Genomic DNA, 21152 nt, shown 5'->3' with positions numbered 1-21152 from the left:
GATGCCTTTTCCTTTCCGCGCACAAAGATCTGCACATCCCGGTCATGCTGGGCTGCGCATACGGGGAAAGGGGAGCGCTTCTGGATAGATCCCAGAGAATCCACAAGAGATGCCTCTGCTGGCGGCCTTGACTCTAGAGTAGGCCCCGGGAGAGCAGAGAGAGACCCTTGTTGTGTGTGTGTGGGGGGGGTGATGATCTTCCAAGCCCTCTTGGGGCCTGCAGGACTCTGAGCCGGGGTGGAAAGAAGAAGCTGGATGCTCTGCCACCCCCACCCCAGAAGCCTCTGTCTACCCGAGGGGGTTCCTGTTTTCGGGAAGGGATTTCCCCGTCCTGCTGGAGCATTGTCTCCACTTTTGTCCTGTGAAGACACACATTGTCCTTAGTCTCCATGCTCTCCACAAGAGCTGTTTCTCTGTGCGAGCAACACAGATGCTGGGGGATGCACGCTCGCTCGCTCGGCACTCCTGGAGTGCCATGAGTGCAATCATTTTGCAACGATTATAATAAAGATATCAGAAGAAACTCACAAGTCTTGTGATGGCGGGGCTCTGCAGGGGCCACACACCAGTGGGGAGGAAGGAAGGAAGAAAGGGAGGGAGGAAGGAAGGAAGGAAGGAAGGAAGGAAGGAAGGAAGGAAGGAAGGGCACTGCAATGCACTGCACTGCACTGCACTGCGCTGCACTGGAGCAAAGCAACAATTCCTTGCCATCTTGGGGCTGACTCATTTCAGTCCTCTCCTTGGGGGACTCAGAGGGGCGACCCTCCCCCCAACGAAGCAGTGTGGTCCAGACATGTCTGAGCAGAGGGCAGTTGTGACGGCTTCCCTCTCCTCTTGGCAGGTCACCTGCCAGGGCATGAACTACGGCCCCGAGGCTCACCTGGCGTCCCTCCTTTCCTCGAGTGAGGGGAAGATTGTGAGCTCCTACCTGAACAGCAAGAGTGCCAGCAATGTCTGGATCGGCCTGGAGGCGACACGGGAGAATGGGGTAGGTGCCCCACGGAGGACCTTTCCCGCTTCCTTCCACAGCATTGGGCCCCCTCCTGAGAGCTCCCGGCCACCTCTCTTCCGGGTGGGTCAACCAGTGTTCCGTGATCTATGCAGAGGGACCACCTCTTGGTGCAGCATTAATTTCTTCTCTCAGTTCCCCAAAAGAAGCCTAGCGACTTCATTGGATGAGCCCCTCCACCCAAGAGAAAAAAATGGACATTTCTCCACCCTTGCACCCTCCAAACAGCCTTGTGGTCTCCCCTCCCCTTCAGCAGGCTACCAGAAAAGCCTCTCCACATTCAGCCTTCCCCTACAGAAGAGGTGCTCTGAGCCCTGAACCAGCGGCCTCCTCTGCTGGCCCCCCTTCTCCCCATACCCCCCCCCCCGTGGCCTGTTCTCACCAGCTCCTTCTCTGCCCCCTCCGCAGTACATGTCCTGGGGGTGGAGTGATGCCTCAGCCCTCAGTTTGCCGCTCTGGGACGGCCGCAGCCTCAGCACCTCCGTTTCTGCCAACGAATGCATCGCCATGACCAACATCCTGAACTCAAGTAGGCCGGGAGAGTCGGGGACGAGGAATCCAGGGGGGGTGGGGGTGGGAGAGGGATGCTGGGGGAGGGCTCTGCGCCGGGCAGAGGGGAAGCCACGCTCAGCTGCTTGTGCGTAACGTGGCATCAGGCCTCAGCCAATCGGTGGCAGCCCCATAAGAGGAGAAGCAGAGGTGGTTTGCCGTCTTCTTGCTCTGCAGACCTACAGCATTTCTTTTTAAAAAAGGCAATCCAATAATCAGCAATGGTGGAAATACAGCATGAGTGACAGAAGCCCTGAAAAGGAGGCCACGGGTCCTTTCTAATGAAAAGGGCCGTTACGTTGCCTGATTTAAACTCTTACGGGTGGGGGCAAAATGGGCATTCTTTCTTAGAGGGTTCTTTATCCGGGGTCTTTATTCCAGGATTGAGGGCAGAGGCCCTGTGCCATGGGGTTTGCTGATGTCTTTCCGTCTTGCATGCAAGAGCCCCAAAAGTCCCCCTGTCTTTGCCACCTGCTCCTCCCGGCCCCCAAATTTGACCCCTCTGCCTCCTTCTCCTTCCACGTTGCAGATGCTCTGAAATGGGTGCAGCGTGCCTGTACCGACACCCTGCCCTTCCTGTGCAAATTCAAAGCTGGATATTAGCTCTTCGGTACCGGTCCAGAACCCAGAAGAGCCAGGATGACGTCCCTGCAACAAACAAGGAAGACTCGGCCTCTTTGGACAACGTCTCCAGTTCTTGGATGCTGCCCTGCCAAGGACCCAGCCCCAGTCCCTCGCCCCTGGCCCAAAAGAGCCCTCCCGAATTCCACCTGCCCCTTCCCCTTCCCCAGAGCACCCTCCGGAGGTCTCCTCTCCTCTGCTTGCCGTGTTTTCTGGCTGAGGACAGAGGCACAGAGCGCTTCCAGCTCAAATTGAGGCAGCCTTTCATTGCTGCCGATGAGTAGCCGGACCCTCACCTGGGGTGGGGGGGGGGGAAGTTGCTCTTTTTACACTGAGATCTCCACCCTCAGACCTGAATCCCCTCTTGGCTTTTTTTCTGCCATACTCGCATTCTCTCATGGACAAGCAGAAGAAGGGCTCTTGAGAGATTATTCTTCCAGGCTGCAATAAATCTGAGCTTGGCTTAAAGGGTGATGGATCAATTCGTTCCTCTCTTTGAATGAAGCATGCATTGCTGTGTGATGAAAGCAAACATGTACAAACACAGATTCACACGAGTATCTGAGTTGGTCTGAAGTAGCATAACAAATTCAGAGTCCAGTCAGGCACCTTTAAGACCAACAAAGATTTATTCAAGGCGGGAGCTTTTGAGTGCAAGCACAGAGTGCCTTGCACTCAAACTCACGCCCTGAATAAATCTTTGTTGGCCTTAAAGGTGCTACTGGACCCTGATTTTACTGTGCAAACACAGTGATGCATGTTAATGTGTCTGGTGTTCTCCTGTGGGTGAGGTTCACGGTGTGGGGGACTTCTGTATCTCCTGCCTTCTCTCATAGGCTTCACTCCCAGGGGTCAAAATAAACCTCCTTTTCAGCAATGAATGCCAAGTGTGACTCTTTCTTTTGTCTTCATGCTGCTTCTAGTGCGGGACAGGGGCGGGGGGGGGGGGAGGGGCTGCTTCAGGTGCCTCATTCCAGTTGGTAACCTGGGGTATGGCTGAGTTTTGCCCCCCTTTCAGGTTGCTCTGTAAGAGAACTTTGCTGAGTTCCATCTTTAAATGATGCCTCTAGCCTGGGAGTTCTAATCAATTTTAAAATCTCTAGTTGAAAGTGGACATCAATGAATTGTACCCTGGAATAGGTACAAGGGATACCCTGCCCCTTAAGACATTGACTTGGGGGGGGGGAGTTATCACTCCCTTTCAGCTCCCTTGTGGGGGCTCCTCAGGGGGTGGTCCTCTGCCCTACACTGTTTAACATCTTCATGCACCCTCTGGCCCAGCCGAGCCAAAGATCTGGGCTGGGCTGTCACCAACATGCAGATGACCCCCAATTCGACCTTCTAATGCAGGGGTAGTCAAACTGTGGCCTTCCAGATGTCCATGGACCACAATTCCCAGAAGCCCCTGCCAGCGAATGCTGGCAGGGGGCTCATGGGAATTGTAGTCCATGGACATCTGGAGGGCCGCAGTTTGACTACCCCTGTTCTAACGGATGGCTTTGCAGACTCTTTCCCGGAAACACTTGTAAGATGCTTGGAAGCCATGGCTGGATGGCTTGAGCAGAGTCGCCTGAAACTCAACCCCTCCAAGACGGAGGTCCTGTGGCTGGGCAGGAACGGGCCAGATCCAAATGTGCACTTACCCAGCCTGGCTGATTCTGACAGAGAGGCTGATTCTGCGAAGGTTCAAGGGGGTGGCAGGTGACAGTGGGTGAGCGATAGGGATGCGGGTGTCTTGCACAGTGCAGGGGGTTGGACTGGATGACCCAGGAGGTCCCCTTTATGATTCTATGATTCTATGGCAGGGGTGCAGCTTAACATCTCTCCCTTTACCTACTAATATGCAGTTATGCACGACGTCGTACACTATCTGCCACACTCCTGAAACAGTCACACTAAAAGCGATTCGTTGAAGCGCTTCTAGGGAAATCCCAAAAAGTGGATTCACCCTCCGAAAAGCGCTACTCTCTTGCAAGCAAACTGCAGCACTAGCAGAAAAGACCTGTGCATTCCCATTGTTGCGGTTCCAGCACAGTTCCTGCCCCTGGCTCTCTTCTCTGGCGAAGCGATCGCCTTTTTTTTTTCTCGGAGTGAGCAGAGAGCAACGAGCTGGCGAGCCTTCATTCACCCAGTGAGGCTTCTCCGGCTGCAGTCCGGTGTTTTAAGTCACCAAGCATCACACATCCCCGTTTGCTGGTTCCCTTTATTTTCGGCCAAAAATCGCGACCGTGCATGGGGGGGGGGATTTTTTTTTCACTTGGGGGAGCGTGGCAAGGATGAAACGGCAGCTCACACGCCAGCTGCCAGCAAGATGCGTCTCTACGTTAGGAGGAAGCAAGGAATCAAGGCATATTCGTTGCAATGTGTGTTTTTCTTTCTTTCTTTCTTTTTTAAAAAACCTGTTCTTAAAGGCAAAGGGGCTTTTCCGGAGCATGGTAACAACCGCCCATTGGCTGCTCGCTTGATTGACAGCCAGGGGTGGGACAAAGCACGGAAAAAATCACTTCCTTTCTAGTGATTTTTGCCGAGACCAGAAACCTGTGGGAAATTATAGAAATGCAACTGGATTTCACTACAAAGGCAGGTATGCATAACGACGAATTCCACTATTTAATATTCTGCTTTTGCTTTCCGAAACCAATTTGCCACATTGAACCTTGTGCAGAATGGGCCTTAGAATTGAGGGGTACAATCTATTCAGAAGGGACAGACAAGAAAAGAAGGGGGGAGGTGTAGCAATTTATGTTAGGAATCTTTATACTCGTGAAGAAATACAGGTACCCGAGCATGAAAGTTCAGTTGAGTGTGTTTGGGTAAATATAAAAGGAGTAGGAAATGAGAGTGGTATTATTGTGGGTCTCTGCTATAGACCACCAAGCCAGTCAGAGGACTTGAATGAGGGCTCGGAGATTCTTCAAAGTGAAATACTGAAGGCTCAATCACAAACAATTCCCATGAGAAGAAAAGATGGAAGGAGCCCAAGGAAGCCAATTTGGCTCCATAAGCAGTTGTCAAATGATTTGAGGAATAAAAAAGAGTCATTTAGGAAATGGAAGGAAGGCCTTATTACCATGGATGAGGATAAACAAATAACCAATAATTGTAGGGGGAGTGTTAGAAAAGCTAAAGCTCAACATGAGCTTAGGCTAGCAAGAAATGCTAAACATAACAAAAAAGGCTTCTTTAGTTATATTTCAAGAAAGAAAAAGAATAGGGAGACTGTAAGACCACTGCGAGGACCAGAAGGTGAAATTATATCAGATGTTGAAGAGAGGGCTGAACTGCTTAACTCCTATTTCTCCTCGGTCTTGTGAGGGAAACAGTGCTCAATGTGGCAAAAACATAACACTGTTGGAGCAGTCAATAAACACCTAGTTTCTTTAAATGAAACAAAGTCTTCTGGGCCAGATGAACTGCATCCAAGGGTTCTAAAAGAACTTGCAGATGTCATCTCTGAACCTCTGTCCATTATTTTTGACACTTATTGGAGAACAGGTGAGGTGCCAGATGATTGGAGGTGGGCAAATGTTGTCCCATCTTCAAGAAAGGGAAAAAGGAGGATCCGGGTAATTATCGACCCATCAGCTTGACATCTGTAGCTGGCAAAATTTTGGAACAAATAATCAAACACTCGGTCCTTGAGCAGCTGAGAAATCCAGCTGCACGGGTTTCGCAAGAACAAGTCGTGTCAGACCAACCTTATCTCTTTTTTCGAGAAAATGACTACCTTGCTGGATCAGGGGAATGCTGTGGACATAGTTTATCTGGATTTCAGTAAAGCTTTTGATAAGGTTCCACATGATATTCTTGTTGACAAGTTGGTAAAATGCGGCATGGATCCTAATTCTGTCAGGTGGATCAATAACTGATTGGGATGTGAGTGTCCTATGTAGTGCAGGGGGTTGGACTAGATGACCCATGAGGTCCCTTCCAACTCTTTAATTCTATGATTCTATGAGTCTTACTTGCTCTACATGGGTGTGCCCTTGTCCTTGACACTTTGGAGGGTTCCTATCCAGGCAGTCCTGAGGCAGCTGCACTGACTCCCAGTTTCATTCTGGAACAGGTCCCAAGATTTTGGTGTTCACCTTTAAGGCCATCCACAGTCTGTGCCCCGTGTATCAGAGGGACTGTCTAACACTCTATATCCCTCACAGGGCCCTGTGCTCTTCGGGTGCCAATCTGTTGGTGGTCCCTGGTCCATGATAGGTATCCCTGGCCTCAACCAGGGCCAGGGCCTTCTTGGTCCTGGCCCCAACCTGGTGGAAGGAGCTCCTGGAAGAGTTGAGGGCCCTGACTGAGCTGTCCCAGTTCTGCGGGGCCTGCAAGATGGAGCTCTTCCGCCAGGCATTATGTTGAGGCCTGGGTAGGTGAGATCAGAGGCCCCTCCCCAGTTTAGTGCCATGGACACTTTGGGGAAGCCATGGAATGGGGTAGGGGGGGATGAGGATGGGTTTTCCTTGCCTGGTAGGGAATGTTTTACTGCGGGGTCGATTATTGTAACTCGCCATGAGCCAGTGTGCTGAGAGCAGCAAGTAATACATGAAATAAATCATAAACAATGTTCTGTGAGCTCAATTACAAATCGGATTCCCCACATCGCCTGGGGCTGGTGACGTGTATTCTTTCAAAATGGACTGTTTCACCTGAGCTTTTAAAAGATTCCTTGCTAGGATGTCTGACCCAGACGCAAGATGGATGGAGCAGAAGAAGCAGTTGGTTTTATAAAACTGCTTTTTTACTAGCCAAAAGAGTCTCAAAGTGGCTGACTATCACCTTCCCCCCCTCTCCCCACAGAATCATATCGCTGGAAGGATCCTCCAGGGTCATCTAGTCCAACCCTCTGCACTATGAAGGAACTCACATCCACCTGCCCACCCACAGGGACCCCAATTTCATGCCCAAGTGATCCCCCCACCAAAAATCTCCAGGATCCCGCCTGGCCTGGAGGAAATTCACCTCCCATCCCAGGGGTGATCAGCAATTCCCTGGGGATGCCAGGAAGGGCCACAAGAGACAAACCCTGGCACATCCCTTCCTGCCCACCCACCCACCATCTGCCTAAGTTCATAAAATCAGCATTTCTGTCACATGACTATCTAACAGACACCCTGTGAGGAACATGGGGCTGAGAGAGCCCTCACTGAACTGCTCTATGAAAACAGGACTGTGACTGGTCCAAGATCACCCAACTGCCTGCATGTGGAGGAGGGGGGAATCAAACCCGGCTCGCCAGATTAGAAGCTGCCATTGTTAATCGCTACCCCACATTGGCTCTATTGAACCCACGTCCTGGTCCATGGATTGCAGATGGTCTGTTTTGACCCCAAGGGTGCAGCTGACCTTTACTGACCCTTCTGGCCTGTTCCTTGACATTCTCCATGCTTCCTTCTGCTGTCAACAGCTAATCTCGCCTGCTGGGACTCACTGCTGACACTGGTGAATCCAGTGTAAATTGGCCTAATCCATTCCTAATCTTTGTAGCCATCCAGAGCCATGCTCTGTTTAACCGAACTTCTCTAAAAGCACAATTATGACACCACAAAGCTCTCATGTCCTCAAAGGAACGCACAACACTTCCCAAGATTTTGGCAGATCCGAGGATAAAATGAAAGGTGTGCAGAGGCAATTGGGAGCTCCGTATGTTACCTGGATCCCCTGGAGGAAGGTATGCAAGGAAAGAGCCTCTCCACGCACAGGGCTACACTGTTCAGTGGGGGGGGGGGGGCTATAACAAGCCTCTAAATAGAAAGGAAGCAGCCACAGCATAAAGCGCTCCCAGACCAGGCACCTACGACAAGTAAGCTGTCTGATGAAAGAAGAGGTTTATTTCTTCCGAGGGCAAGAGAGGAGGCTGTCAGATGTATAAAGAAGGTAGTAATAATATAAGGAACAACTTTAATACCTGTCTAAACAAAGCATCAGTCCTTGAAATAAAACAATATATATGCCACCACCATCCAAGGCAGCACACGCAATCAAGGATCAGGAACAAGGAAAGGGGGTTTTCCCCGTCCAGCTGATCCGATTTGTTCAAAGAAAGTCCACGTTGATATTAACCAGGAAGCAAGGGAAAAGAGAGATTGTTGACTCATCTTTCCATTATTTATTTCTTTGTTTAGAATTTTATATATGAATATCCATAAAAGATATGAAGAGCCTTGGTGGATCAAAGCAGTGGTCCATCTAGACCAGCATCCTGTCTCATACAGTGGCCACCACTTGCTCTGAATGGCCAACAACTAGGCAGAGAGGTCAAGGACTTCCCCTGATAGCAATCTCAGAAGAGCCCTGCTGGATCAGATCAGAGGTCCATCTAGTCCTGGCTCCTCTGGAGAGAGATCAAGGCCTTCTTAAGAACATCAGAAGAGCCCTGCTGGATCAGACCAGTGAAAGGCCATCTAGTCCAGCCTTTCATCTCACACAGGGGCCAGCCAGTTCCTCTGGAGGACCAACAGGAGGGCAAAATGGCCAAGGTCTTCATAAAAACCTCAGAAGAGCCCTGCTTGGTCAGACCAATGAGGGTCTATCTCGTCTAGTCTCCTGTCTCACACAGTGACCAGCCAGTTCCTCTGGAGGGCATAGAGGTCGGAGCCTTCCCCTGATTTTGCATCCTGGTTCTGGGTTTCAGAGGTTTTGTGCATGTGTACGTGGATGTTTCCCTCAGTTACCCTGGTTAGTAGCCATTGATAGAGTTCATGCATCTATCTCATCTCCTTTGAAAACCATTTCTGTTGCGATCTCTGTATTATCTGAGGAATCCCACATTTTAATCACTCACATGTAATGAAATATATCCTTACTGCATCTACTGCTGACAGCTTCTTTGAATGCCCTCGAGTCCTTGTATTTTGGTAGAAGGAGAAAATGTTCTCATTGTCCACTCCCTCCACCCGTACCATGCTTAATTGTATAAACCTCTATCAGCTCCCCCTTAGTCATCTCTTTTCTGGACTAGAAAGTCCCCAACTCTTCAGCTTTCCTTATAGGGAAGTTGCTGGAACTGCCTAGTCCTCCTGGTTGCCTTCCTCTGTGCTTTCTCCAGTTTTGCCGTGTCCCTTTTGAGGCACAGTGACCAGATCTGTCCAGAGCATCCCAAATTAGGCCACACCATAGATCTACACAAGGGCACTTTCCTATTGGTTGTTTTAGTGTCGATTCCTTTCCTAATAATCCTTAACGTTGACTTTGCCTTTTTCACTGCTGCAGCACACTGAGCTGAGACATTCATTGAGCTTTCCAGGATGACCCCAAGATCTCGTTCCTTCTCAGTCTCAGCAAGCTCAGACTCCGTGAACCTTGACAAAGTTGAGGGGTTCTGTCCCAGTGTGCATCACCTGATGCTTACCACCACTGACCTTCATTGTCTGACACGGTCACTCACTCACTCACCCACCCACCCACCCAGTTTATGGAAGGTCCTCTTGGAGCTCCTCACTATCAGTCTTGGTTTTCACCCCCCTGACTCATTGAAGAAGAAGAAGAAGAAGAAGAAGAAGAAGAAGAAGAAGAAGAAGAAGAAGAAGAAGAAGAAGAAGAAGAAGAAGAAGAAGAGTTGGTTCTTGAGTGCCATCTGCCAAACTTGGCCACTGCAATATTCACTCCTGATGAATAAATTAAATAGTTCCGGTCCCAATACAAATCTTTGTGGGACCCCATAGCTTGCTTCCCTCCATAGTGAGAACTGTCCATTGAGTCCCACACTTGCCCATCATTTAACTGGTTTTAATCCATAGAACCATAGAGACGGAAGGGTCTTCCAGGGTCATCTAGCCCTACAAACTGGCACTCTTCCACCAGGCTGATGGTTGAGGTCAGGGCTGTCTGGTAACGATATGGGTCTCCTCCATCACCTTGGCTCCCTGCATGTTTTCAGTCCTCCAGTCTGTTTAGCCTGGTAGAGGGTGTCTAGGGGGGTGGGGAGATATTAGTTTTATCTGTATTTACTATTTATTGTTAACCACCTCGAGCCCACTTTGCAAGACAGAACATTTCTAAAATTGAATGAACATTTAAATAAATAGCCGAGGACAGATCTTGGGTAACAAGCCTGTAATTTCCTGCATCCTCTCCGGACCCCTTTTTTAAATTTAGTGTATAATTGATGCTACTCTTCTGTCTTTTGGTAGAACAGCTGAATTTACTGGTAGATTACATATAGGGGTGTTCTAACAGATTATTAACTCAGCTATCGCCCACCTGGGTTCCATTAATTAAATGCCTCTGTAAACAGAAGCCTTTGGGCTGGCCCCTTAAAAGAGAGCTGCAAGGGGAAGAGCCGTCCGTCAGTGAGGGGCCACCGCTGAAAAAGCCCTGTCTCTAGTTGTCATCTGCCTCACCTCTGAATGGTTGGAACTATTTCCTGGGACAGTATCGGGAAAAAGGTTGCTGTAGCCGTGGTTGCAAGCTCATACTGAAGTCCAGTTCAGTCTCTGTCCGGGGCCGTTATGCTAGACTGTCCGATGTATGGGCCCAACATGGAGTAGGCAGTGCAGTTCCGGGGGGAGATGGGAATTCGTTGTTTTTGGTGCCAGGGACTTAGCGCCAGACTCTGCCCTGGGGTTGAGGAGCCACCAGCAGACCAAGAGTGAGTTGTTTTTGTGCTTAAAGTGGATTCTTTTTCAGTACCAACTTTCCTGGAATAAGTGCCAAATGGAAAGGGCTTCCAAATGTCTGTTTGCTTTGGGACTTGGTTTGCTTTGTTTAGGTAGCTTCTTCGACCTTTCCCTCCCTATAAATAATCCAGGGAAGTGGGATTGCCCTGCAGAGAGAGTTTTGGCTCCAGCGTACATCCACTCCAGAGTCCAGAAGACCAGCCTTCCAGGGAGGAGACCAGCAAACAGGTGAGCTTTGGGATCTCCATCTTTTTTTTCTTCATTGGGTGGTGGTTGTGCTTGGACCCTGCTGGACACAGCTAGGCATCCTTCAAATCGGCCCACCCGGCCCACTCCCACATTCTGGTCTGGTTGGTTCTATTGGGAGTCTTCCTGCTCCGTTGAACCCCCTTCCTCCCTGCTTGTCTCCACAGCAAACAGAATGAACATGACAGAATACATAGACCAGGGGTAATCTGTGGCCCCCCAGATGTCCATAGACTAACCAAGTATTCACTGGCAGGGGCTCATGGGAATTGTAGTCCATGGACATCTGGAGGGGCACAGTTTGACTACCCCTGCCCTAGACTATGAGGCCTTTTTCTCTCCTCTCCCTTCATAAACCAAATTTGGTGCTCTTCTAAATAAAAGCTATATTTTTTTCCGAGCCTGGTGCTTTGCCCCTCTTTGCAAATTGAAACTCTGCCATCCTCTGCCATCCACACTTCTGTGCCACATCCTGATGGGCTTGGAGTGAGCTTTCTTCAGATTCGCCTTAACATGAATATCGTAAACAGCCCCTCACAACAGAAGTTGCTACTGTTCCGCTTTGCAGACACAGTGCCCCAATGCTTCCCCAATCCAACTAGGTTGTGGGGCTACCAAAATCTAGCTGAAGACCTCCTAGGTGAGCAGAGACTCTTGGCTCTTGGGCAGGGAAATCACCTGCAATGTTGCTCTCCTTTTGTTTGGCAGGAGAACCAGAAGATGGGACAGGCTGTCTACCTCGGCCTCTGCCTCCTGGCCGGCCTGCTCCTGAGCCCCTTCGTGGAGGGTGAGTGCTGGGGGGACACGGGCCAGCTGGGTGCTTCAGCTCATCGTGTGTTGCCGTTATTGCAACCTATTGATTATCTGAATTGTAATCAATGGCCTTGTCTTGTCCTGTTGCCCTTTGGCAGCTCAGTTCCTGCGTCTTCGGTGAGCTGTTGGGCTAGGGTTGCCAATTTGGGGCTTGGAAATCCCAGAAAATGTGTGGAGAGGGTGGGGATTGGGGAGGGGATTTTTTTCCCCCTGATTTTATTTTTATGCCACCCACTGGCTCAGGTCTCCAGGATCCAAAGGTGTTTGTTTGTTTGTTTATTATCTATATTCCTCCCTCCCTGAAGGCTCAGGGGGGTTTACATCAAACAAGAACAATAAAATAACTCCGTTTATAATCATACAAAAAGAGCCTCTTGTGGCGCAGAGTGGTAAGACAGCCATCTGAAAGCTTTGCCCATGAGGCTGGGAGTTCGATCCCAGCAGCCGGCTCAAGGTTGACTCAGCCTTCCATCCTTCCGAGGTCGGTAAAAAGCTTACTTGCTGGGGGGGTAAACGGTAATGCCTGGGGAAGGCACTGGCAAACCACCCTGTATTGAGTCTGTCAAGAAAACGCTGGAGGGCGTCACCCCAAGGGTCAGACATGACTCGGTGCTTGCACAGGGGATACCTTTACCTTTTATAATCATACAATAATAACTATAGCTTCGTGAACAATAGAACTTTGGGGAGAACAATAAATCAGCGCTTACTGATGGCCCAGTGGGTGGGCAAGTCTGCAGTGAGGGTTGTAGGAGGGAGGCTGGGGGGGGGGCAAAGTGGTGGTTCTGGCCAACCTCAACCCAATGCCTGGCGGAAGAGCTCTCTTTGGCAGGCCCTGCGGAACTGTTCGAGTTCCATCAGGGCCCTGATCGCCTCGTCTCTCTCCCTTTGCAAAAAGTGCGCTGTCTCCTACAGGTGACGAGGACGTCACAGAGGCTCCTGCTGCCCGTGCTCGGTGTCCTAGCAATACCTTCTACTACAAATATTTCTGCTACGAATTTATCTACAACTATGTCTCCTGGGAGGAAGCTGAGGTAAGAGATGCCAAGGAGGGGTGTTGGTGGTTTTTATTGTCCCAGGTTGGGGAGAGAGGCAAGGTGAGTTCAGTGGAAGGCGCAGGACGTGTGAGCGGAGAAGCAGCACCAGGTATGATCTACAGGTCTTGTTTCCGTTTTGGGGCAGCTGAATCTGTGCCTATGCGCCTAAACTTGGTGCAGGTGAATCACCTGAGCTAGTGCAAGGCAGGTATAGGGTGACTGAATGGTCAGACCTCATGTGAAAGACTAACTATTATGGGGAGATAATCCTAGAATCCTAGAGTTGGAAGAGACCTCCTGAGCAATCTAGTCCAACCGTCTACATTATGCAGGACACTCACAACCTGATCGCTCATCCACTGTCACCTGCCCACCCCCTTGAACCTTCACAGAATCAGCATAGTAAAGTGGTACCATCACCTCCCGTGATCTGGACACGATACTCCGTTTGACACAGCCCCAAATCCCATTTGCCTTCTTAGCCACTGAGTCACACTGCTGACTCATGTTCAATGCATGGTCTGCTAAGACTCCTAGATCCTTTTTTGCACATGCTACTGCCAAGACACGTCTCCCCCATCCTATATTGGTGTATAGAAGAAACTGGAAAGCCATTTAGAGCTAGGGATGCCAGACCCCCTGGTGGAGACAAGGGTCCCCCCACCTGTCTGACCCCCAAACAGGGAAGAATGCCACAGCCCCTCTAGGCCCTGTGGCTGGGTAAAAGGGGGAAGGACCTGGAAGCGCGCCTCCCCTGCCTGGATTGGGGTGCAGCTTATGGCTGTGCCTGCAGCCAGGAATTTGGGGGTGATCTTTGATCATAGAATCATAGAATCACAGAATCATGGAGTTGGAAGGGGCCATACAGGCCATCTAGCACAACCCCCTGCTCAACGCAGGATCAGCCCTAAGCATCCTAAAGCATCCAAGAAAAGTGTGTATCCAACCTTTGCTTGGAGACTGCCAGTGAGGGGGAGCTCCCCACCCTGGACTTCTGTAACTCACTCTGTGCGGGCCTTCCCTTGTCCTTGGTACGGAAACTCCAGCTAGTGCAAAACGCAGCTGCCAGGGTCCTCACAAGGTCATCCTGGAGGGCTCATATTCAGCCTATGCTGAGGCAGCTGCACTGGTTACCAGTTAGCTTTGGTCCTTACCTTTAAGGCCATCTGCAGCCTGGGCCCTGCACATCTGAGGGACCGTTTGTCTCATACCTCCCCATAGAGCTCTCCGTCTCTGCTCTGCTGGTATGAATTTGCTTATCATCCCGGCCCCCCCGGGAGGCTCAACTGGCCTCGACCAGGACTAGGGGTTTTTCAGTCCTGGCCCCTACCCAGTGGAACAAGCTCCCAGAAGAGCTGAGGGACCTGACGGAGCTATCAGTGCTCCGCAGGACCTGTAAGACAGAGCAGACCAGCAGTGGGGGCCAAACCCTAAAAATCTGCATTACATGTTCATAGAATCATAGAATTCTAGAATTGGAAGGGACCTCATGGATCATCTAGTCCAACCCCCTGCACTATGTAGGACACTCCCAACCCTCTCGCTCCTCCACTGTCACCTGCCACCCCCTTGAACCTTCCCAGACTCAGCATCTCCATCAGATGGCTCTCCAGCCTCTGTTTAAGAATCTCCAAGGATAGAGAACCCACCACCTCCTGAGGAAGCCTGTTCCACTGAGAAACAGCTCTGACTGTCAGGAACTTCTTCCGGATGTTTAGATGGAATTTAGAATCACAGAATCATAGAATTGGAAGGGATCTACTGGGTCATCTAGTCCAACCCCCTAGTCCAACCCCCTGCACTATGTAGGACACTCCCAACCCTCTCGCTCCTCCACTGTCACCTGCCACCCCCTTGAACCTTCGCAGAAACAGCCTCCCCATCAGATGGCTCTCCAGCCTCTGTTTAGAAATCTCCAAAGAGGGAGAACCCACCACCTCCCGAGGAAGCCTGTTCCACTGAGAAACCACTCTCACTGTCAGGAACTTCTTCTGGATGTTGAGACGGAATTTAGAATCCTAGAATCCTAGAGTTGGAAGGGACCTTCTGGGTCATCTAGTCCAACCCCCTGCACTATACAGGACACTCACAACCCTCTCGCTCATATAATCTACCACCCCTTTTTTGTCATGCACATGAGATTTGCTGTGTTCTCCTGTTCCTCTCTTTTGTGTTCCTGTTGCTTCAGTGCTTTTTTTGGTCCATGAATGTTTTGCTGGTTCCAGTGCTCAGTTTGAGAAGCCATCACTTAGCAGCCTGCATCTACCCCCACCCCAAAGTCACAGGAGCACAAAAGCAAGGAAAACGAGAATGCTGGAATGTTCTAGGGTCAGACGGTCTCAAAGGTTGCACCCTTCTTGGATTGCAAAGTGAAGCTGCCTGCAGTTGGAAACGGCTTCAGGCTGGGTTTGCCCAGAGTCCTGCTTTGTCACACACAACACACTTGTGAAAGGATAAATGTGCTAGTGGTTGCTAATAACGCAGGATTGTCTCCTGGAATTGTGATGTCGCATCCCCAAGTTACATTGATAATGATGTCATCCGTTCAGTCATGTCCGACCCTTGGCGATTCTATAGGAAAGTCTTTGCCATGCGTCTCTGTCTCTGACTGCTTCTTTCAGTTGGTTCATGGTCATCCCTGTGTCGGCTTTGATCGTGTCCAGCCAGCAGATCCTTTGGCGACCACGTTCCCTTTTGCCGCTGACCACGCCGAGTATTAATGATTTTTCTACAATAGAAAATTACTGATCAAACCCAAGTCATGGAGCCGAACAAGGCAGAAAGATGCTATAGGGCAGGAACTATGGAGGGTTCTTGTATAATTCTGTTTCTATTTTGAAAGTTGGAGAGATAATTCCTTCTGCCCCACTGTTCTCTAGTCTAAGGCAGGTGGGAGAGAACTGGGACTGGCCCAAGGTCACCCAGCAGGCTCCACTTGGAGGGGGAAGCAAACCTGGTTCTCCAGATTAGAGTCTACACAGGCTTCCGTTGTCATTTGAGTATCAAAAGTGTTACCTTCCAATATAACCAGAACTGGCGCTCCCACTGTGAGCAAGCTGTCAATTTGGCCAAATCCTCATCTTCCCTGATAAAACAGTTTTTTTAATCTGAGAAAGGTAACCAATTTATTCCTGCAGCAATTAAAAATGTTAATGCCAAAGTGATGTCCCAGCTCCTGTTTGGATGCCCCTTATGGGTTCCTGCCTTTAATAAATCTATTGAGGGTGTTCAATCTGCTTTCTATAGGCAAATTGCAGGGGTTCCCAACTGTGTCTCCTACCATGCCATTTGCACAGAATTTGGCCAAATTAGGGTAGAGACAAGGGCCTGGATAGCTACTTTTAAATTTTGGGTCAGACTGTTTTTTAGAATAGAAACTGGCAGCCTTTTAACTTGTCTAAAAAGTGACCCTCTTAAATTTCGATGGTTCCAGGCCATTGAACAAAAATTAGTCTCCATTGGCATCAACCTGAACTCCCTACTACCTCTGGAAGAAAAATGTATCTTCCGGATTATTAAACAGAGAATATTAGACCATGAGCATCAGGAACTCATGCCTACCCAGCCTCAAGTCTGCTCTCCAGCATTCTTTGGCATGACTATGCAGGGAAATCTTATGCCTACATACTTACATCTGCTTGATGTCCCACCCTGAGAAGAGCTCTTCTCCTGGCATGAATGAATGCTTTCCCCTCAAAGGTCTTAGAGGGAAGGTTCCACCGTATCCCATAGCATGCAAGACTCTGTCCGTGTGGTTCTGGCTGCCCTGACTCTGTCTCACACATTTTGCTAGATTGCCCCTTATATGAGCAATGCCGGGATGACAGTTTTGTTGCTTTGCTGGGAAACAAGCCTTCTGTAAGTAAGTCTATGACCTTGCAATTTTTGCTTTCTGACAAAGACCCGGAGGTAACCAGTATAGTCACCAGAGTCTTAACTAAGATGCTTTTATAATATGCTGCCTATTTTGTATTTTATCTTTTATAGTTTATCTAATCATTTTAAGATCTGTTCGGTTATGTAACCCCCATGGCCTATTTTATTAATTTGTTGAAATTTTAAGCCCTATTTCTATATGTTTTATACATATTTTAGGCCAATAAAAGGTTACTGACTGACTGAATATCAAGTTATTGGATATACTAATCACAAGGACAGACATTAAGATGGTGGTTGAGAACCTGAAGTCTCTTTTCACTCCAGTCATTGGGGGATTCAGAGCAGTGAGACCCCCTGCCCAGCAGAAGAGGATGTGGTTTGTTCACTCCGGACATGTGTGAGCCATGAGTAATTCCGAATGTCCCCCCCCCCCTCTTTTTTACAGATTCAGTGTCAGTTACGGAGAACCTCTGCTGAGACTCACCTGACATCCATTCTTTCTGCATATGAGGCCAGAATACTCCTCGCCTACCTTCGAAGGTCTGGCAGTGGCCCCTGCTTCTGGTTTGGACTACAGGGTATAGTCACCAATGGGGTAGGTACCCCCATGGGGGGCTCTTTTCCCACTGGCTGCTTCTGTGGATCAGGCTTCATCATTTGGCCCCATCTTGCAGCATTCCTATGACCCCCCTTCCCTCCTTCCTTCCTTCCTTCCTCCCCCCAGAGAAAAACTCAGCAGTTACCCACAGGAAAGCAGATGGAGCTGCCTTCTACTGAGTCAGAGGCTCTTTCGTCGTAGCTTTGTCTACCCAGTCCAGTTCATAAAGAGTTTTCACAAATAATATTAATTAAAAAAATATTTTTAGTCTGCCCTTCCATGTTGCTCAGTGTAAAACATCATACAAATTATAAATACTATATGTAGAAGGTCACTTTCTGCATAGTCCTTTTTAACTGTTGATGCCAGGGATCAAACCTGCAACCTTCTGCTCTAGCTTCTGCTAATGGGTGCTTGATATCCCTGGGGTGGGTGAGGACGGGAGCTTGCGCAGCGGGTGTTTACTTTGGGTGCAGCAGGATGGAAAGGTCATTTAGCCAAAGAGGGGACCCGGGACAAGACATAGTCTGATCAACCATGCATGGCGGCTGTTTTGGGGAAGGGAAGAAGAAGAAGAAGAAGAAGAGTTGGTTCTTATATGCCGCTTTCCCCTACCCAAAGGAGTCTCAAAGCAGCTTACATTCGCCCTCCCTTTCCTCTCCCCACAACAGACACCCTGTGGGGTGGGTGAGGCTGAGAGAGCCCTGAGATTCCTGCTCAGTCAGAACAGTTTTATCAGTGCTGTGGGGAGCCCAAGGTCACCCAGCTGGTTGCATGTGGGGGAGCACAGAATCGAACCCGGCTTGCCAGATTAGAAGTCCACACTCCTAACCACGACACCAAACTGGCTCTCGGAGCAATCAGGGCCCCCTTCCCAGGTGGGCTGCAAGCTTACCTCCTGCTGGACCAAGTGGAGCCTGGCTGGAGGGCGCCTTGTCCTGTGACTGCTTGCGTGCAGGTCTTGGTTTTCAGTCTCCTGAGCTGAAGCGGACACTTTTAGTACGTGTCCAGTCCAGAGAGAGGACGGCCAAGCCAGAGCGGGCTGCAGACACGCTGAACGAGGGGTTGGTAGGCACACTGCCCCTTCCATGTTTCTCCATATTTCTGCTATTCGTCATTTTGGGGCCACTTTAATGTCTTCACTCTCCTCCCGCCCCCATGCTTCAGCGGAGGCCCGTCGAAGAGGCACTCTGAGCTGAGGGTGCCGGGGCTTGACTGCTGGCCTCCCTTCTCCCCCCTCAGTCTTTTCTCACCAGTCCTTGCTCTGCCCCCCTCCTCAGGTCACAAACTGGGGCTGGAGCGACGGATACGTCTTCACTCCCCCTCTCTGGGACGGCCGCAAACTCGTGGATTCCGAAAACTTATGTGTCTGCTTGAACAGAAGTAAGTGAGAAATAAAGATCTGGGCCAAGAAATCTGGGGGCTGGGTGGGGGGAGGTTGGGTGGGTAGAAGGGAAAAGGAGGCTTTGGGGAGGGGTCTGGCACCACCTGTTGGCACCCATACTCTTGCGCCCCCCCCCCTATGGGCAGAGTGGGTGGTCAGTCCCAAGAGCTTCAGGCCCCTGGTATTTTGAGCCAAGGGCAGTCCTCTGGGCACCATGCAACGTGGCATGGGCATCTGATGCTGCCTTCTGCCTTGGTGGGTCCCCAGGATTCCAGTCGTAGAAAGACAAGACTCTGGCCCTTCTGGCTTCTGCACAAAATGTAATTCTGTGGCTTTGGGAATGCTCAGACAAGTCTCACATCCTCCAGGTAAGCCAAATGGATCTTACCCTGGTCCAAAGATGGAGAAGGGGCTCTGGATGGTCTGCCTGGAAGAAGGAGGATATATTACCCAAGGGTGGAAACTTTCTCTCTCTTTCTCCCTTTCTCTCCTTCTCTCTCTCCTTTCCCCTTCCTTCCTTCCTTCCTTCCTTCCTTCCTTCCTTCCTTCCTTCCTTCCTTCCTTCCTTCCTTCCTTCCTTCGTTCCGTCCTTCCTTCCAGAATTCAAATTCTCCTTCCTTCCTTCCTTCCTTCCTTCCTTCCTTCCTTCCCTTCCTTCCTTCCTCCCTCCCTCCCTCCCTCCCTCCCTTCCTTCCTTCCTTCCTTCCTTCCTTCCATCTTGCTGACTGCATCTGATTCTTGGAGAGAAAAGTGAGGTCCGAATAAAAGAAGTGATATAGAATAAACAGCTCCTGGACCATTTTTGATGGGAAAAGGTCAATATTGCTTAAATGAAGCACGCATGGAATTAAACTGTCAGAATGGTGTAGTCATAATTTGGATTCTTTCTTCAAAGGTCCTTTATTTATGGCCCTGGTTTCTGCATCCATGGCAGAGGCTTTATCTGGTGGGCCTTGCTGGTGTCATTACCTCTTCACTACCAGAGCCTCGTGACAGGATGCCCAAGCATAGAATAATAGGGTTGGGAGTGTCCTGCATAGTGCAGGGGGTTGGTCTAGATGACTCAGGAGGTTTCTTCCAACTCTACGATTCTATGATTCTAAATTCTGTCTCAACCTCCAGAAGAAGTTCCTGACAGAGCGGTTTCTCAGGGGAACAGGCTTCCTCGGGAGGTGGTGGGTTCTCCATCTTTGGAGATTTTAAAGCAGAGGCTGGATAGCCATCCGATGGAGAGGCTGATTCTGGGAAGGTTCAAGGGGGTGGCAGGTGACAGTGGATGAGCGATGGGGTTGTGAGTGTCCTGCATAGTGCAGGGGGTTGGACTAGATGACCCAGGAGGTCACTTCCAAATGTATTATTCTAGGGTTCTAACCCTCTCGCTCATCCCGTCACCTGCCACCCCCTTGAGCCTTCACAGAATCAGCCTCTCCATCAGACGGCTCTCCAGCCTTTGCTTCAAAATCTCCAAAGATGGAGAACCCTCCACCTCCCGAGGAAGCCTGTTCCACTGAGAAACCGCTCTCACGGTGTTTAGATGGAATTTCTTTTTGCATTAATTTCATCCCATTGGTTCTGGTCCTTCCCTCCGGGGCAAGAGAGAACCACTCTGCTCCACCCTCTCCATGGCAGCCTTTTAAAGACAGGCCCCCCTGTTTCCTCCATGTGCTCCGCTGAACCCCTAACCAAATCCCCCCCCCTCTCTTTTGCCTTGCAGATACCCGGACATGGGAGCAGCAGCTCTGCTCCAACTCCCTGCCGTACATCTGCAAATTCAAGGCTGACTATTAGGGCTTTCAAGCTAGCCCAGCATCTAAGATAAAATTACCAGGGGTCCCTTGAATGACGATCCAGCCTCTCTGGATGCTTCCCTCTCAAGGAACTGGTTCCAGTGCCTGGTTTCTTTCTGAAGATTCTCCCCCACCCGCTGCCCCATTCTTGTGGCTGACAACAGGAGGTTAGGACTCTTCCACTGATCGGTAGCCAGAGCTGCACCTTGAAGATGGGCTCGTTTTCCCCTCTTAACATCTTGCCGATAACATTAATATTCTCTGGGTTTGGTCAAAATGGCCCCTCAAAGCAATAAAGCAGAGAAACTTCTACAGGGATAAAACTCCCAGGATCTTTCTTGTGCAAGCACAAACATGTATGCCCCTGAAACCTTTAGTCCAGGTCTTCAAGGTGCCCCTGGAATCCAACTTGGTTCCACTTCTAGGCTTCGTTAAGACGGAGCTTTGCTTGAAGTGTGGATCAGTTAGCTCTCTTCTGATTATGGAGGGTTGTCTAGTAGCACCACAACGAAAACAACACCAATAGATTCAAGTGGGTCACCATGTCGGTCTGAAGCAGCACAACAAAATCAGAGTCCAGCTTGAAAGCTCACACACACCTTGAATAAATCTTT

The 21152-nt window shown here is 49.9% G+C and overlaps 2 protein-coding genes across 3 annotated transcripts in view; both read left to right on the top strand.

Moving 5' to 3' along the window:
• Positions 1-21152, top strand: part of LOC143838714 (lithostathine-like) — a 228311-nt gene that overhangs the window by 2624 nt on the left and 204535 nt on the right. Inside the window, exons 4-6 of one of the 2 annotated variants that reach the window (XR_013231448.1) lie at positions 842-988; positions 1418-1538; positions 2088-2330. Coding sequence is in view for 1 of the 2 variants with exons in the window: in XM_077340482.1 (XP_077196597.1) it covers positions 842-988; positions 1418-1538; positions 2088-2161 (342 nt within the window). In the remaining variant the exon portion in view is untranslated. Of the gene's footprint in view, positions 1-841; positions 989-1417; positions 1539-2087; positions 3061-21152 lie in introns of those variants that run through there. The other variant, XM_077340482.1, reaches the window with a different exon arrangement.
• On the top strand, positions 11761-20539 carry LOC143838902 (lithostathine-like). The gene is made up of 5 exons (XM_077340804.1): positions 11761-11827; positions 12769-12887; positions 18340-18435; positions 18648-18750; positions 20466-20539. The coding sequence occupies exons 1-5, from the start codon at positions 11761-11763 to the stop codon at positions 20537-20539; spliced, it is 459 nt and encodes a 152-aa protein (XP_077196919.1).

This window comes from Paroedura picta, chromosome 5, assembly GCF_049243985.1.
Source record: "Paroedura picta isolate Pp20150507F chromosome 5, Ppicta_v3.0, whole genome shotgun sequence".
NCBI lineage: Eukaryota > Metazoa > Chordata > Lepidosauria > Squamata > Gekkonidae > Paroedura > Paroedura picta.
Note: the sequence above shows the minus strand (reverse complement) of the source record. Positions and strands in the feature narration are given on the sequence as shown.

Bases quoted from the DNA above. Each gene is read 5' to 3' on its own strand.
- LOC143838902 (XM_077340804.1), top strand. From the start codon at position 11,761: ATGGGACAGGCTGTCTACCTCGGCCTCTGCCTCCTGGCCGGCCTGCTC. The intron at 11,828-12,768 runs GTGAGTGCTGGG...TGTCTCCTACAG, and splicing joins CCTGAGCCCCTTCGTGGAGG to GTGACGAGGACGTCACAGAG. The intron at 12,888-18,339 runs GTAAGAGATGCC...CTTGGTTTTCAG, and splicing joins TCTCCTGGGAGGAAGCTGAG to TCTCCTGAGCTGAAGCGGAC.